Source organism: Aythya fuligula, chromosome 26 (assembly GCF_009819795.1).
Source record: "Aythya fuligula isolate bAytFul2 chromosome 26, bAytFul2.pri, whole genome shotgun sequence".
Classification (NCBI taxonomy): Eukaryota; Metazoa; Chordata; class Aves; order Anseriformes; family Anatidae; genus Aythya; species Aythya fuligula.
In genome coordinates, this window is record NC_045584.1 from 5,423,261 (window position 1) to 5,440,611 (window position 17,351).

At 54.6% G+C, this 17,351-nt stretch overlaps 1 protein-coding gene across 1 annotated transcript in view; it reads left to right on the forward strand.

Moving 5' to 3' along the window:
- ADAMTS10 (ADAM metallopeptidase with thrombospondin type 1 motif 10) overlaps window positions 1–16,680 on the forward strand; it is a 57,325-nt gene extending 40,645 nt beyond the window's left edge. Inside the window, 21 exon segments of the mRNA XM_032203956.1 lie at window positions 2,950–3,095; window positions 3,530–3,593; window positions 4,439–4,541; window positions 8,589–8,722; window positions 8,952–9,075; window positions 9,487–9,565; window positions 10,921–10,994; window positions 10,996–11,018; window positions 11,020–11,085; window positions 11,517–11,596; window positions 11,598–11,641; window positions 12,680–12,743; window positions 12,745–12,799; window positions 13,026–13,098; window positions 13,101–13,183; window positions 13,185–13,205; window positions 14,316–14,354; window positions 14,356–14,398; window positions 14,401–14,475; window positions 14,885–14,916; window positions 14,918–16,680. Of these exon segments, the coding sequence (XP_032059847.1) occupies window positions 2,950–3,095; window positions 3,530–3,593; window positions 4,439–4,541; window positions 8,589–8,722; window positions 8,952–9,075; window positions 9,487–9,565; window positions 10,921–10,994; window positions 10,996–11,018; window positions 11,020–11,085; window positions 11,517–11,596; window positions 11,598–11,641; window positions 12,680–12,743; window positions 12,745–12,799; window positions 13,026–13,098; window positions 13,101–13,183; window positions 13,185–13,205; window positions 14,316–14,354; window positions 14,356–14,398; window positions 14,401–14,475; window positions 14,885–14,916; window positions 14,918–14,995 (1,500 nt within the window). The 3' untranslated portion in view covers window positions 14,996–16,680.
- The last annotated feature ends 671 nt before the right edge of the window (window positions 16,681–17,351 follow it).

Below are 17,351 nucleotides of genomic sequence, written 5' to 3' on the forward strand. Positions count from 1 at the left end.
GGCCCAAAGAGTCGTGGTAAATGGAGCCAAGTCCAGTTGGAGGCCAGTCACTAGTGGCGTCCCCCAGGGCTCGGTGCTGGGGCCGGTCCTCTTAATATCTTCATCAATGATCTGGACGAGGGCATTGAGTTGTACCCTCAAAGTTTGCAGATGACACCAAGTTAGGTGCGTGTGTCGATCTGCTTGAGGTAGGAAAGCTCTGCAGGAGGATCTGGATAGGCTGGACCGATGGGCTGAGGTCAAACTGCATGAAGTTCAACAAGGCCAAGTGCCGGGTCCTGCACCTGGGGTGCAATAACCCAAGCAGAGCTACAGGCTGGGAGAGGAATGGTGGAGAGGCTGCCAGGCAGAGAAGGACCTGGGAGTGATGGTGGATAGTCCCTGATTATGAGCCAGCAGTGTGCTCAGGTGGCCAAGAAGGCCAACGGCATCCTGGCTTGTATCAGGAACAGTGTGACCAGCAGGGCTAGGGAAGTGATTGAGTACAGTGACCCTGTACTCGGCTCTGGTGAGGCTGCACCTCGAGTACTGTGTTCAGTTTTGGGCCCCTCGCTACAAGAAGGACATCGAGGTGCTTGAGCGGGTCCAGAGAAGGGCGACGAAGCTGGTGAGGGGCCTTGAGAACAAGTCCTACGAGGAGCGGCTGAGGGAGCTGGGCTTGTTCAGCCCAGAGAGAAGAGGAGGCTCAGGGGCGACCTTATCGCTCTCTACAGGTACCTCAAGGGAGGCTGTAGCGTGGTGGGGCTTGGTTTGTTCTCCCACGTGCCTGGTGACAGGACGAGGGGGAATGGGCTTAAGTTGAGCCAGGGGAGTTTTAGGTTAGATGTTAGGAAGAACTTCTTTACTGAAAGGGTTGTTAGGCATTGGAACAGGCTGCCCAGGGAAGTGGTGGAATCACCATCCCTGGAAGTCTTCAAAAGACGTTTAGATGTAGAGCTTAGGGATACGGTTTAGTGGGGACTGCTAGCGTTAGGTCAGAGGTTGGACTCGATGATCTTGAGGTCTCTTCCAACCTAGAATTCTGTGATTCTGTGAAAAACTAAGGCTAGGTATCGTTAGACCTTCATTTTTCACACTCAGTTGAGAGGGGAAGGTGGGAATTTTTCATGCCATGTATTTGAATAGTTTTGACTTGAAATCTTTCATCTCTCTTTCCCTGTAGCTCCAACTCCCACTTGCACCAGCGCAGAGTGAGTGTGAAACTATTAAACAAAGTATTAATGACTCACAGTGCCTGTGCAAGCTGTAACTAATAATTGGGACAATGGAGAATCAGGGTTGGGACATTCACCATAAAATGGACATATGTTTTTCCACTAGAGGAAAAACTAATTCCAAGAAATTCAAGAAAAAAATTAAAATCCTTAAGAAGATGGAGAAGTTTGTGTGCAGGAAAGCAGATGGCTTTGACAAATGCATTATTCTTTGCGAACAGTTGGCTTAGTTCTACTGGAAATTCAGTCGAAGGGGATTAGACAGCTCCTGGGGCTGAACATCCCTGCTGCTTGAGATTCACCGTATACAATGGCAATTTTTTCTCCTAGTGATTTTTAACTAGCTTTCCCCTCTTTCAAATATCTATTTTTACCCCCACGTACTCGTTTTCTAACCAGGGTTCCTCAGAAGTCCTAGGATAAGTGAAGTGAAAGTATTCAGAGCACCCAGAACTCAGAATCTATTCCCATTGAAGATAGGGAATCAGTTTGAACCCCCAGTTACCATCCAGTGCTTCAGTTTATCCTTTTGTATTAATTCATGTTTCAGAAGTGGTTTTATTTGCATGGCTAATGTAACTAAATGCACTTTTGCTTTAAGTCTCTGCACCTTTGCCAGCAGGAGCTGCTGGCTGGTGGCTCCTGTGGAGCCGCTCCATGTGCCCACCTGCCCGCTGAGCCCTCAGACCTCATCTGTGGCTGGAGCAGCTCTGAGCTCTGCCTTGGCATCCCCCATTTTAGCTGAGGAGAACGGAGGGAAGGAATAGGTTGCAGAAAACAATCAAGTTATGCAAAATTAAAGGAGAGATAGGATGAGTTTGTGGTACTCAGACAGAAGGTTCCTGGTCTTGCTGGGTCCTTCCCTGACAAATGTCCTTTGTTTTGGATTTCTTTACTCTTTCTTGGTGTGCCCCGAGACCTATCTGGTCTTGCATGTCTTTGTGCTCACTGCAGGAGAGAGAGCTGGGGCAGAGCTGATCGCTGATGCTTTTGGAGGTTGTGGGGTCTGCAGACTACCAGGCTCTGCTTGCAGAACCAGCAGTCCCTGCACCTGTAGCCTAGGGCTGCAGCCAGGCCATCAGCAGGGACCCCAGAAGGGCCATACCTGCTGAGCATCTCTGCACAGCATTACACCTTTGGAAGCGCGCGGCTGTACAAGCGGGTCGCCAGCTGGGCGTCCTGGGAGGCCCTGGTTTATTTTTCTCTGCCGACTGCACTACCCGTGGAGAGCCTGGCTTGAAAGGAGTTGGAGAGGCTGTGCCAGTAGCTCCAGGGTGGGTTATCAGGCCCTGGAAAGAGCACACAGCAGTTTCTTCCTTCCTGGGATTATCTTGGCCCCCAAGGCATGGTGTCCGGCATCATGCCCAGAGAACGGCAGCGGGTCTGGCAATGTCCTTCTCCTTGCATCACTGTTGACTCCAGGGGGTGCAGGATCTGTTCTAGGTCCAAGAGAAATATTTCAGAAGCAAGTTTGCATGAGCATCCCTGCTAACCCCAAGTATGCAGCGCATACATGTGGTGACACTGTAACTCAGACAAGAAGGTGCCCAGGGAGAGGCTGGTGCCCTCTGCAGCAACAAACTTGGCTCCAAGGCCAGTGCAGCTCAGAGTTCAGATTTTGAGGGATCATCAGATGGGAGCCCTGAACAGCCTCCCACGCCCAATGGAGGCCAGGAAGCTATCTAGGAGTAGGAGAACGTGTGCTCAGGGTCTTTGAAGCTCTGTCTCTCCCCAGTGGTGCTACAAGAGGGAATGTGTGCCCTTCGGCACCCGACCAGAAGGCGTGGATGGTGCCTGGGGAGCCTGGTCATCCTGGGGAGAGTGCAGCAGGACGTGTGGTGGAGGCGTATCATCATCCATTCGCCACTGCGACAGCCCGCGGTAGGTGTATGTTGATGCAGCTTTGTTGGTGCAGCCCTGCCTTGTCCTGGCTCTGTGGCACCACTGCTCAGGTCGATGGGGAAGATGGCACCCAAAAGCCCTGCGCCCAGTTTCAGTGTAGACTGGGGAGGACTGAGTTTGCTGAGTCTCAGCTCCTGTGTGTAAATTTCAGCTCTACCCATGTGCTGCTTTCAAAGACAGCTTGTTACTGTCACATTTGGCAGTGGGTCTGCAGTGACAGACCCAAAGCTGCTCGGACAGTTCTATTGCACACTTGAAGCTGAGCGTGTGGATTTCTCCAGGCAGGACTGTTCCTTGCAACAGAGCAGGGAGGGAAAAGCCATGGTGTTCCCACAGGGTTGGAGCAGCCAACTTCTACTAGCACTGACTCACTCTCCTGAGCTGCTTTTCTCCTCTCATCCTTGATTTGTCAGGCCCACGATCGGAGGCAAGTACTGCCTGGGAGAGCGGAAGCGCTACCGGTCCTGTAACACCGACGTGAGTACCATCAGGATTGCAGAGAGGAGCAGCAGGGGGTGAGAAGGCCTTTGGGAGCCCTGTGCCACAGCAGGGAGGTAGCAATAAGCTCCTTCCATGGCTGTGGGGTGTTAGGTGCTGCTGTGGGACCCAGGAACAAGGCTGTGGGGCTGGGTGGGGACGAGCTGTGCTGTGTTGGCAGCGATGCCAAGGTGGGAAAAGCTGAGCAGGACGGTGCATGCCTGCTGAGTACCGCCTTCAGAGGGCAGGTGGGTGGTATGGACCTGCAGGGCTTCAGCATCAAAAAGGGGCCCCAAAAGATAACACGGAAAACACGGAGAGATTGGAGGCTTCCAGCACCTACAGAACAGCGGTTGCTTTGTGCTCTGAGTGCAAGCCCAGTGGGGTGAGAGCCGCTGATGAAAGACTGTTAATAACACCAGGTTTCCCAGGGGCGGGGCTTCCTCCTCAAGGGGAGGAAGGAGAAATACCTGTGCTGCAAGGAAGCATAATTAAGCTTTGGACCTGGGAAATGATAGCTTTAATGTCCATGGGCTGTTAGCAAGGAAAATAGGTGCCTCCATAATGCATCTAGCTTTTAAACGACTGCTTGCAAGAGCAAGCATTGCATCTGCAGACAGGCCAGCTGGGAGCCAACAGTTCATGCCATTAGTCTTCAAATAGTGTTTAGCTTTATGAGGAGGTTGCTCCTGCCATACTACAGCACTGACCTGTTGTCAGAGCTGGTGTCCATCTCCTTGAAGGGCTGGTGGTAGTCACTGCTGGGAGCCCTGTAGCAGCTCCTGCCCTAGCAGATAAGGCAGCTGCTCTCACCAACATGCTAATCTCTGGCTCTGTGGCTGCAGGACTGCCCGCCGGGCTCCCAGGACTTCCGAGAGCTGCAGTGCGCTGAGTTTGATAATGTCCCTTTCCGAGGGAAGTACTACACCTGGAAGACATACCGGGGAGGTGAGTGCTGCAGGGTCTGGTGCTGCACAGAGCTGGGCCAGAGTCATGCGGGGCTTTGACTTCCCTGCTCTCTGCAGGGACAAGTCTGGTGGTCCAAGTGGTCTGGTGGGCAGCTAGTCACTCTGTGGGTCCAGGTCCTGCAGGCTGTGTCCCTGTGGCGTATTGCCTTCCCTTCACACGACTGCAGATTGAAAGGCTTCTCTTCCAGTGCAGGGCCATGGCTGTCCTGCTGTGCCCCTGCCCTTTATCACTCAGCTCTGTGCAATCTGCTCTTTAACTTCTTTGTTCTGCCAGAACCAATTCCAGCAGTGTTGGAGATGTTTAGCTTCTTTCCTGGAGTCTGACTAGTTCTTAATTATTGAGTGAGCAAACACAAAAACAAGAAAAGTGAGTTGTTAAAGCAATGCAAAGTGCCACTGTGTTTTGTCCAGGGCTCTTTTCCCTGGTAGTGTCTGGTATCCAGTGGGGGAGGAAAGGGGCAGCCAGGTAAAGCTTCAGCTTCCAAATGAGCGGAGGGGATCTGAACTGGGGGATCCTGCAGAGAGCAGTGCTCCCCTCTTCCGAGGTCAGTCCTTGTGTGTCCTGCAAAGCGTCTAGCAAGGAGAGGGGGCGGGAAGAGGCCTCTGTGGCCGAAATCTCTTAATAATGAGAAAGAACAGTGCGTCTCCTTCATGTAGTTAATGAACTTGACTGGGGAAATCCTTCACAGCTGTGTAAATAAGCATACCTCCCAGTGGGGCTCCTGCAGCCGGAGCAGATGTGCTAAGGCTGCAGGGGATGGATCAATAAAAATGTAATAAAATTGCAAAGCAGTAAGTCACACAAAGACCCCAATGGATGCCAAGGTGGAAGATAACCCTGCAGGCTGGATATGCCCTTGCTTGGACCTCTCTCATCCCCAGTGGTCTGAGTACCAGCCTGAGCCCAGGGGACAGCTGGACAGTTGCATGTTGGCCTTTGTATTTGAATCTGGTGGTGACTGATTTCTGCTTTGGCTCTCAAATAAGCCCCTTCCTCTCCCTGCTTCCTCTCCTATAAAATAAGGTGATGAAATCTGTCCTCTTCTCAGGAGGCTGTGAGTGTGTCCACGTCTAGAAGGGATCTGGGAGTTCCCTGTGTCAGCTATTTCAGATTGGCTTTGCCTAAGGGTCATGAGGGAATATGTTATTTGGCACTGAAACTTCACTTATTTGGTGTCAAAGGGTATCAGTGTCTTTCCCTGCAGTGTCAAGGGGGGAAACTGAAGCACTAGGCAGGAAAGTGATGTGTCCCCATTCACACAAGTGAAGGGGCTGGAAGTGGCAGCTCCTCAGACTGGTCGGGTGTGGGGGGGGTGTCAAGTGCCAGCTCCCAGCTTTCATAGAGATGTGCCCTGACCCCCACCTGTCTCTCAGACCCCTGTCAGCATTAGCAGCATCAGCTTTTGGTGTGGGCTGTCCACGCTGGGCCCTCAGGTCAGCTGGGACTGTGGCAGCATTAAAGGATCAACACTGTCACCCTTCCCAACAGATTTATTTGCCCAAGTCTGAGTGATATGGCAGGACTTTGCAGCACGGGCACTCATCTGCCTTCCAGCTGGTAGTGACTGTGCTCTGCAGGTTGCTTTTGAGCCTGTGTCCCCGTGCCAGGAGACGTTCACCACTCTGGCTGGGCCTCTTCCCCCACTGAGCTTGGCCACTACCTTCAGTGCTGCACCCTCCAGCCACCCCATCGCCAAAAGGCATGGCAGTGCGAGGGTGCCTGCGCCATACACCACCCATCAGAGCCATCAGACGCCAGCCCCACAGCGATGTCCCTTGCTAGATGGGAAACCTCCCAACCACACAGCACCCACACCCTGCAGCTGGGAGGGGAGGAGGGCACCAGTCCCACGGTGAATTTGGGAAGGGATGAAGCCACCACTGGAAGCCTGGCGCCAGCTGCCGGGTCACTGGCACGCTGAGGTTGGGTTTTGTGTGGGGCCAGTACGGCATGTTTTCCTGGCGGTGATTTATAACGGCCCTGGAGCCCAGACCCCAGGAGCGAAAGACAGCCCCAGTGAGAAGTGCTGAGCTCAGCCTTTCGGAGCCCAGCAGTCAGCAGATACCTTGTGGAATGCAGCTTTAATTGTTTGTTTATTTTGTTTTATTCGCTTAGTTATTCATTTTGCTCTTGGCAGATGCAAGAGCCAAGGGAGAGAGAAATGGCTCATGGGGCTGGGAGAGGGATAGGGAGGAGCAGGGGCTTGCAGAAAACAGGAGATTGCTCATTATAAATTGTAACGCACTTTAATTCTTCTATGGGACAGGGCAGGCAGGAGGAACAAAACATCCTCTGAGGCACAGCGTAGCAGGTAGACAGTACCTGCAGCAGACCTGGCTCTTACTGACCTCACACTGCTCATCCCAAAACCAAGGAGCACACTGAGAAGTGCCCAGGGGTTTCACCTACCTGGGGGCAGCAGGCTGGGATTTGTACAGAGCTTGTGGCAGATCATGTGCTGCTCAGGGCAGTATGGTTGGGTCTGCAGCTTTTTCCTCAGTTGCCAGTGAATTTGTAACTTTTGCTGGGCACACTGAGGAGGTCCCAGTCACTTTCTGGAAGTAGGCTCTTCTTCCGTGGGGCACCCACCTCTGCACAGATAGTTCAGGCACTGCAGAGCCTGCGCATCCACTGCTGAACGCCTGCAGAGGCTTGTGCTGAGGACCAGCTTGTGCTCTGTGGATGCTACGGGTGTGTGGATCGTGTTGTTAACCCTGCCACTGATGTTTTACACCTGAGGCCTGTCAGGGCAGACCTGGGGCACAGGCATGCCATGGCAGATGGCCGTGAGTTCTCAGGGCCATGCCTGCTGCGCTGTCCCTCTTGGTGGCTCTGGTGCTCCCTCGGAGGCAGGAGAGAGCCCAGGGTGCTGCAGAGTGTTTGGCTCTCCAGAAGAAGGGTTGATGTACCTTTTCCAGGGGCTTGCCCAGGCATCCTGCTTGACAGCATGCCTCCAAGCAGCTGAATTCCCCTCTCATGTCTCCTCCTGTTCCTCCCTCCCCCAGCTTCACTCTTCTTCCTTCCCCCTAGCTGCATTCGGGTGCTCCCAGGCACAGCTGGGCCACCCTTCCCCTCCATCTGCCCTTTGATGTGCAATAACGACTTGCAGATTTTTAAGATTTCGGTTGCTACAATTTAGGGGCTTCCCAGCTCTGGGAGGCAGCTTGTGTCTGCAGCCAGTGCCTGCAGGAGCAAACTGCCAGGACTTGCTCTCTGCCAGGGTCCTGCAGGCTGTTGGAGCTCCTTGGGCTGTTCACTAAAATCCAATGACAGCAGAGAGGAAACTGCTGTGCTCAGGTCTCTCCTTCCAGTTTCCTTCCTCCATAACCAGTCCTGTTTCCAAGCACCGTAAGCAAATATCCAGATACCCAGCTTTTTTGTTCTTTAGCTGGTGCTTTGGCAAAGGCTGCTATGAAGCAGGTATTTCAGCTGTAACTTGAGCATCCTTCCCCTTCCTCCTCATACTTCTGTCACCTTCTCTGCTGTGAATGGCTCAGTTCCCACCAGTTCTGGACAGAAAGAAATGCTTTCTCTGGCTGTGTTGTGTAGTGGTTGAGAAACTGGACTGGAACTAAGGAGACAGTTCAGTTCTAGCTTTTGGCCTGATCTTAGACAAGTTGCTTTAGAACTGCTGCCTCAATTTCCCTGCCTGTAAAGTGAGCACGAGTGCCACAACAGCCTTCGTAAGGTGCCAGGTGGCCCAGGAGTGACTGATACCACGTAAGAGCAGGTCAGATTGTTTCATTCCCCGTCACATAGTTCCCCAGGATGTGCAGAAAGGACAGCGTCTCACCATGTGTCAGCATCTGGTTCAAGGGTCATGCCTTGGTGCTGATCACTATGAAGATGTCTTGGTATCTCCATGAGCCCCTCCTCATGGTGGGGACGTCCTCCTGGTCACCTGGAGCTGAGCAGCCAGGCCAGGTGCAGGATGAGCCTATGGGGAGACCGAGGGCAAGGTCTGTCTCTCCACATCCTTTCTCTTTCTCCTCGGTGGCATCATTTAAACCTCCACCTCTTTCCTAGGGGGTGTGAAAGCCTGTTCCCTCAACTGCTTGGCTGAGGGCTTCAACTTCTACACGGAGAGAGCCGCAGCTGTGGTGGATGGGACGCCGTGCCGGCAGGACTCCAATGACATCTGTGTCAATGGGGAGTGCAAGGTGCAGCCGGGCTTTGGGATGGGCTTGAGGCAAGGGCAGAGCCAGTGTGGGTAGAGGTAGCGTGGGCATGCCTCTGCTCTGCATGTGTCTGCAGACCGGGGCATGCCAGGGCAATGGAGGGGAGCGAAACAGAGCCCAGGGAGTTCCCTGCTCCTGGGACACTGCAGCTGGGGTGTGGGAGGACAGGGCCCCACCAGGTTCACTAATTGCCCGCTGCTCCTTCTTCCAGCATGTGGGCTGTGACCGTGTCCTGGGCTCTGATGTGAAGGAGGACAAGTGCCGTGTGTGCGGGGGAGATGGCAGTTCCTGCGAGACCGTCGAGGGCATCTTCAACCAGTCCCTGCCAGAGGGAGGTAGGGAGCAGCAGCCCTGCCAGCACAACCAGTGTCACCCATCCTGGGGCCCCTCCTCACTAGGGGCATCTTGGCTTCAGTGCTTCTAGGGACACATGGAACAGGCAGGGACATCCCAGGGAACCAGCCCAAAGGGTAGGACCAGGCTGAAAGCAGGGAGCATATCACCCTTTGCTGACCAAGCCATGTCCCAGCCACCACTGGCACAAAGTGTCAAATTCCTGCCCTCCTCCCCATTCTGTTTAGTTTTGATGGGTGGCTAAACAAACACCTTGTCACTGCCAGTACCTTGTTTAATGTTTTAACCCACATGTCACGGGATGGCACGTACTCCCATCTAGTGCGAGAATGGGGTTGACGGTGGGCTCAGAGGCTCAACATCTCTTTTCATCACCTCATGATATATCGCAGGTTACGAGGAGGTGATCCAGATTCCCAAGGGTTCCGTCCACATTGACATCCGGGAGCTGAACCTCTCCATCAACTACCTACGGTGAGAAGGGGTTGAAATCCCAGACAGAGACTGCTTGGCCTGCCCTTTGCCCTGCTGTTGGCAGGGTATGAGAAAGGCCCAGAACAGAAAACCTCCTGTTCAGCAAGGGATGGGGCTAGGGAGTCCCAGCATGTTGTGGGTCAGAGGAGGGCAACAGGGTATGCTGGCAGGGCCGCCTGTGGTACACACAGCCCCATCTCACCATGGCTTTGCCTCTGTCCTTCGAACTTACTGTTCAGCCAGCGTAACCCTTGAGCAAACCTCACACCCCGCTGTTCCTGGCACTGCCTGTTGTTCCTTGGCATCCCCCCTCCGCCAGCATGTTGGGCTGGGGATTAAAAATAGACCTGCTCACATTGTCCTTGGGCTCAATTTTCCAGCCAGGACTCTGGCTCACTGTTTTTTCTAACGGGCTTTTTTTCGTTCCTCGTCTTCCTTTCTGTCGTCTGTGTGATGGGCAGCCATTGCGGAGGGGTGGGCAGGGAGCTTGCTCGGGTGCCTCTGCGGCAACTCTCCAGGATCAGGAGCCAGTGGGAGGTGGCAGCAAGGCTGTCTGGCAGTGTTCCTCAGGCTGGCCCTTTCTGCTGTGTTTGGGGATGCTCTGGATAAACTGGGATTCCTCGTGGCTGTCCGAGTTGGATTTCTGTGTACTAGGAGGCACAGCTCAAGCTCGTGGCTGCTTTCTACTGCTGCCCACCAGTGTCTCCCATTGCAGGAGCTGTCCCTGTACTCCAGGTGGGACGGGGAAGGTGCATCTTCCATCCTCATCAGTCCCAAACACCCTCCCTGCCCCAGACCATCATGGCAGTGCCAGCCAGATGATGGACGCTGCTGGTGGCGCAGCACAAGCAGGGCAAGCAAGCGTGGGAATGGGAGTGGGAGCGGGTGAGAGCAAGAGTCGATCTCCCTCTAGTGACTCCCATCAGCAACCGCAGCCAGGCAGCTGTGGACCAGCCTTTTCCAATAGCCCCAGCAGCCAAGATCTAGTTTGCACAGCTGGATTTGAGCTGGCTTTGTGGCCACCAGCTCGTCGTTGCTGCCAGGTGTCCCCGACTAGCTCCGCAGGTGGCACAGCTCCCTGAAGCATCATCCCTTCCGCAAGGTGTGTGACAGGGAGGCTGAGACCAAGGGGATAGTGCATTGGTCCCCTCTCTGCTTGTGACTTTCTTGCATGATTTTGACTCAGGCATCTGTTTTCTTTGCCCCACCTATTCTGCCCTTGTTAAATGAGGCCAAGGATATTCCCCTCCCACATAACAGGGCTTTAAGCCCAAAGATGAGAAGCCTGTGCCAACACTGGACATGGGCACGTGTTCAGCCTTTCTTGCTGACCCCTCCTCCCCTGTCCTGGCAGCGCTGAGAGGGGAGGGTGGCGAATACTACATCACGGGAAGCTCTCCATCGACCCCCACGACGCTTCGACATCGCAGGCACCACATTCCACTACAGGAAGGTCCCCAGACGAGCCTGAGTCCCTGGAGGCCTTGGGACCCACCAACGTCACCCTCTTTGTCATGGTTGGTAACAGCACATTTCTGCATGCTCCCACCAGGCCTTGCCTGGGCTAGAGACGCCTTGTGGTGACTGCATGGGAATTAGAGCTAACCAGCCTCTGTCCTCACTGCCCAGAGTAAAAGGGGCATGGAGATCAGAGGTAAATTGCCCTAAATTCCTACGTCTCCCTCCCTTGATTTGCCAGGCTTTGGAACAGTTCATTCTGTAAGCGCACAGGGGCTGTGTCCTTTGATCATGTCACCTTCATGGGCTGCACCATTGTCACCACTGGTGGCTCTCATGTCAGGTGCTAAAGGGAATGGAAAGGGGAGGGGAGAGATTTCAGCTGCCCTGCGTTTCACAGAAAGCACTGGGGTCATGGGACACCATCCATGCAGTCTCAGCCATGCTGCACTCAGTGGCACTGATCCCTCGGCCATGCATTTCACTGCAGGTCCTCTGTGCGGACAGAGCTGCAGGGGATCCGTACAAGTTCAATGCACCGAGCAGCAGGGATGCCTCCAACCCGTACTCTGGCACTACACCCATGGACCAAATGCTCAGTGCTGTGTGCAGGAGGTGAGGTTTGACTGCATGTCAGCTGGGAGGGATGCAGGAGGGATGTTTCCCTGGAGTCCCTGGGCTGTTACAAGGGTTAGGCACCATTTCTACATGGCTCTTGGAGAGCCTGTCTGCAAGAGACTGAGCCAGCATTTAGAAGGAGAGAGAGAGGCAGTTTGAAAGGCCTAATTTCCTGTCTGATTGGAACTGAAAGGCATTAGTTTCCTGTCTAAAACTAAGGGCCCCTGACCTGCTCTTGTTCTAGTGCCGCAGCTGAGGCTGATGTTTCCATCTCTTCTGCTGGCTGTTCCCCCCAGGGCTGCTGGAAAGCCTCACAAGACAAAGGTTAGGTCGGTTTTTTTTTTTGGGGTGAGATCCCAGGAACCCTTTGATCCTCTGCAGGCCCTGCTGAGGCCCTCCCCTGGCTGGTGAGCCTTCATGCCACCCAGCCCTCTCAGAGACGTGAGAGGCCAAGGAGGCCTTGGTTGTGAATAGAGAAGCAGGTTCATGCCTGAAAAGGTGCAGTGACAAGTGGCAGCGCTGTCATGTGCTTGTGCGGGAGCAGAGCCATGGGTTTTATACCTGCAGCCTAGCTCAGCACCAGCCTCAGGCTTGCTCCACCCCCTTGCTTCTTTTTCTCGGCAGGCAGCCAGATCCAGTCCGTCGTATGCAGAAACTCTCCGATAGCTTAACGTCTCCAACCATTTCTGCAACTCTGAAACCAAAATGCCAGAGCGCAGAGGCCATTCAACACCGAGCCATGCCCCCGGCGTGAGTACCACAGCTTGGAGCAGGTGGAGGAGTGTGGGGAGAAGATATGGTGTGGGAAGAGGGTGTAATTCCCCCTCGCCAGTCTCAAGTCAAGAGTCCCTGCTACAGTCCATAGGGGTGACACTGTCTGGGGCAGCTTTACTGGTGTTGCTTTGTCTCCCCTCGTGTCCCTTGCAGCGTTGCTTCTCTCCATGTCCCCAGCTGGGGTGATTGGGAACTGGTCCGAATGTAGCCGAAGCTGCAACGAGGGTGTCCCGCACGCGCAGTGTCTTCTGCAAGCGTAAGATCTCTCCACTGAGGAGAAGACTTTGGATGATTCCTCCTGCACCCAGCCACGGCCAAGATGCTTGAGCCTTGCATAACCAGACATGCCCTCCAGAGTGGGTTGCCCTGGACTGGTCCGAGGTACGTGCTCATCTCTGCCCTCATCTCTGAGGATGCTGGTCTGTGGAACAGTGTCAGCACTAGGACAGAGCACTGGTAATGTCACACACGGAGAGTGCAAGATGGGGAGGTGTCCTCTTACAGCTCAGGAGATGGGTGAGACAGGAGCCCTGGCAGGGAGAGCTGGGGACTGCCTGTCCCTGCTCTTGGCCGCGTGTCCTTTGACTGCCCGGTCTCCTCTCTGCAGTGCACCCCCAGCTGCGGGCCGGGTTTCCGCCACCGCATCGTGCTCTGCAAAGAGCGGCGACCACAGCACAACGCTGTCCACCTCCCAGTTGTCCCGAGGGCTCCAAGCCCCCCACCAGCATGAGGTGCAACCTGCGGCGCTGCCCACCCCCACGATGTGGTGACTGGAGAGTGGGGAGAGGTACGGACACTCTTTCCCATGGGGCTTACTGCGGGACAAGGCTCCATTGCCCAACGGCCTCAAATCCCAGTGCACACAAGTCTTTTACACACAAGGTGTTGGCTCTTGGTGGGGTGGCTGTCACTGTGTTAGCATGACGTAGGGCTGTCCCTACAGCTCCCAGCCCTGCTAGCTCTCAGCCTGCTGGAAGGATGCCCTGAACCTCATGTTTGCAGAATGTGCCATAAATTCTGATCAGCCCCTGCTGGTCAGCAGTGGCCTCTCTCCTCCAGCCTCATCCGATGAGGAGGCTGAGAACTGCAGCTGCTCTGCAGCAAAAAAGGTAAATACAGGTTTAAAAAAAAAAAAAAAAAAAGTAAAGGGGGCCAGGTGCTGTCCCTACAGAGCACTTGGACCTTTACTTTTTCTGGAAACCTGCCTGACTTCCCTACGCTCCCTTAGATCTAGGACTTCAAACCTCTCTGCTGGCCCAACAAGCAGGGGTGTCCTGCCAGGACAGTGGGGCTGGACGGGTGCCCACCCCCTCAGTCAACAACATAGGGACATATACAACATCTGGTGGGGATGGAGGGAGCCGGGGAAGGCTCCATGATCCCAGGTCATGGAGAGCCATTGCTCCATTGGCACATGGACATGGCAGCAGCCAAGTCAGGGCTGGGCACAGCTGGGCACTGACAGCATGCGTGCAGCCTCAGGGACACCTGCTGATCACCACAACTCTCGGCCATCCCTACTTGGCTGTGTCTCTGTGGACACGGCTCATGCCCACGCGCCTTTGGGCTGCAGTGATGGGCTAGGATGGCTGGAAGTGGGGCCACCATCGGTCTGCCCAGCACACGTGCCCACAGCAGGGTGTGCTGGAAGTCCTCCCTTGCACTGCAGGAGGTGCAGGAGGGCTGCCTAGGGCTGGTGATTTAGGGCTAGATTGGAGACCCTGGATGCTCAGACCAACCTTCTGGGGAGCAGGGCTGGAGCTCTCAGCTGTGTGGGTGCTGTGGGAAGGGACGACTGCATCAAGCACATTTTGCGCCTCCTGCGCCACTGCTGTGCCATCTCCTCCACCACTATTGCAGCCACTGCAGCTGGGTGTTGCCGTTGGTTCCCCGGCAGTGCTCTGCGCAGTGCGGCACTATGGCCAGCAGAGGCGATCCGTATCCAGTGCCTGGCTCACACCGGGCAGCCATCTGGCGACTGTCGGAAACCCTGCAGCCTCCTGGCATGCAGCAGTGCGAGACCAAGTGCGAGTCAGGACCCACGGACAACCCTGAAGGTAAGGGAGGCAGCGGGATTGGTGGGAGGCACAAGCCCTGCCAGCATCTGGGACCCACAAGGGGCAGGGCAGTGCAGCCAGCACAGCCTGCGCTGGGCTCTAGCTGTGGGTTAAGGCTTTTTGGGGGCAGACCTGATGCTGTCCCCAGTTGTCCATGGCCAAAACAGTCCACTGTGACCATGATAAATGAAGTAACTGCACCTTTGTAAATGTAGGCTTTTAGTAGCGAGGCTCTCAGTAGCTGTTTCTTCAGTACCACACATCTTGCTCCTCTATGGCAAATGGTCCCCAGGAGCTGGGCATCGGGGTGCCACAGGGGAGGGCCTTGAAGGGGACTGGCTAAAATCCTGCCCTGGAGCTCCTCACCAGGGCACAGCTCTAACTCCACTTCCTTCTGTCACCCATCCAGAGTGCAAGGATGTGAACAAGGTGGCCTACTGGCCCGCTTGTCCTGAAGTTCAAGTTCTGCAGCCGGACGTACTTCCGACAGATGTGCTGTAAAACATGCCAGGGGCACTAGGAACATGGTGACCCTGTGGAAAACTGGAAGGCAAGAGCTGCGCCGAAGGGCTGCCGAGCCGGGCTCTTCCTCTCGCCCGGACCTTCCCTGGGCCCAACACAAGACACTGGTCGTGCTTCCGGGTGGGAGCCAGGCAATCACCCCACCTGTCCCCCCAAAGACAACGCACCCTTCGCCCCCCCAAGCATCCCAATGGCAGATCCCAGTTAAACCACTGCCGGCTACTGCAGAGACCATGGCCAAGCGTGAGAGGAGCCAGTCACCATGGTGGGAGAGGGAGAAGCTGGGCAGAGCGCAGCAGCAGGGACATTACTTGAAAATTCTGATACTGTTATTTATTTAGTAGTGGACCCAGGTCCTGCAGGCGCTGAGGTGGTACCACTTGCCCTGCTCCTGCCTCATCCTACACTGCTTCACGTCCCGAGGGCAGCGCGAAGCCATCCCTGGGTGCCGCTGCCTTTCCCAAGGAGACAGAGAGGAATTTTCAGGTGCCATGGGTGATGTGATGAGCATGGTTTTGTAGCCATCAGCTTCTGGGTGATGAATGAAGACAAGCTGCCATGAGGAGTGGGGTGGGAGCAGGGATATTTGCTTCACTTGCATCCTGCCACCTTGGGACCTGCAGCAGGTGATGGAGAACAGGTCACTCAGTGAGTAGGAGCGGTGACACCAGTTTAACTGGGAGAGGGACTTACTCAAACTCCCTTCACAACCTACTTTGATTGGGGCGTCCCTGTATTTTTCCTAAAAGCCCTTATCACTATTATGACTGTTTTTTCCTTTTGAAGACACCTCAAAGCGTGAGATGAGGTCAGGGCTGAGGCATGCTCGGCCCTGACAGTCACTTACGGGGTGTTGAGGCTGTGCTGGGCCACAGGAAGCAAACCTAGGGAGGATGCTGGAGGAGAACTGTCCCACAGGCATCCCCACTGCCAAGCCATGAACTGGGACCCAGTGTCTGTGCCCAGTCCTGGCTGGGCCCTCCCCATGGAACGCCATGGCCTCCTATGGTGCTCTGCCTCCTATGGTGCTCTGCCTCCAATGGTGCTCTGCCTCCAAAGGCAGTCTCACTGCGTGCAGCTGTGTCCTCAGGGTACCAGTCCCAGTGCCATGCCACTGCCCCCAAGAGACCTCCAGTTGATGGGAAAAGAGCAGGCTTGACATTCCTCCAGGTCACCTCCTGGCCAGATCTGGGCCAACACACATCTCCAATGGGCCATCACAGCCTGCTGGAGGAGACCTGAATTTGCAATGTACTAAGCATGTGCTTTTTGTTACTATTAGTTTTTTGGGGTCTTTCTGCATCACAAAGAGGAGAAACCTTGTCCCAGGCCAGGTTCTGTTCCCCTTGGGGGTCATCCTCAGGGTGCAGGTCAAGATCAGCCCTCTTTTCCCAGAGCAAGCCTCTCCGCCCTGCCAGCCCTGATGTGTTACTCTACCCGTCTGTATTTTTACCCAGTCATCAGCCGATTGCAGCTTCTCTGGTGCTCAGCAAATCCCCTTTGGCTGGCAAGCGGGCATTATTTGTCTTCATTCCCAGTGCAATGCTCCATTCTGACATGTTTGGGAGGGGGTGTTTTCACCTTTTATATAGATATATATAATGAAAAAATGTTTAAAATACTAACTCTAAGGAGGAGCGTCGTAACGGCATGATTTATAATAAAGGAGTAGCTACAATCCCAGGTGCAGGGTTCTGTCCCAGTGTTGTTTCTCAAACTGGTGAGCCTTGGCTCTGACAGCCCCATGCCATGATGCTGCCTGTGCTGATGGTAGAAGAGGATTTTGGGCAGCAGTGGGGTTCCCTGCACCCCAAGTGACCAGAAGGGGTTGGGGGATTTGTCTAGAGCTGCTGCATGACACAAGGAACTGGCTTCCCCTTTGAAAACCCTAGTGGGTGGGCTGTGCACCCCTGGGCATGTAAACCCCATATTGCTAATGCTGGTTTGGGATTTTAGGGGTTTCTTTTGCTTGAAGCCTGAGAGATATGTGGTGCAAGGGATGGGGTGATGTGGGGAGCTCCTACAGGAGGGGATGTCCTGACAGAGGAGCTGCTGCTGCACACAGTATAGTTTTGCTGTTCATCCCAAATGTACCACCAGACAAAGGAGGAATTTATATATTAAAAAAAAAAAAAATGCTTGAAAGCACGAGCTTTCTGGTTAGGATGCAGGGAAGGCATGGAGCAGCAGATGCCTGTGCCCACCTGAGCAGAGATTTCAGCCCCAACCCCAGCATTTGCCCTCCCTGCAAGGGCAATTTCCTTGATGGCATTTCCTGGTTTCCATCCTGTCTCCTGAGGCATGAAGCAGCACATGCAGGGCAGATGCAGGGCATAATGCTCAGCCTGAGCAAT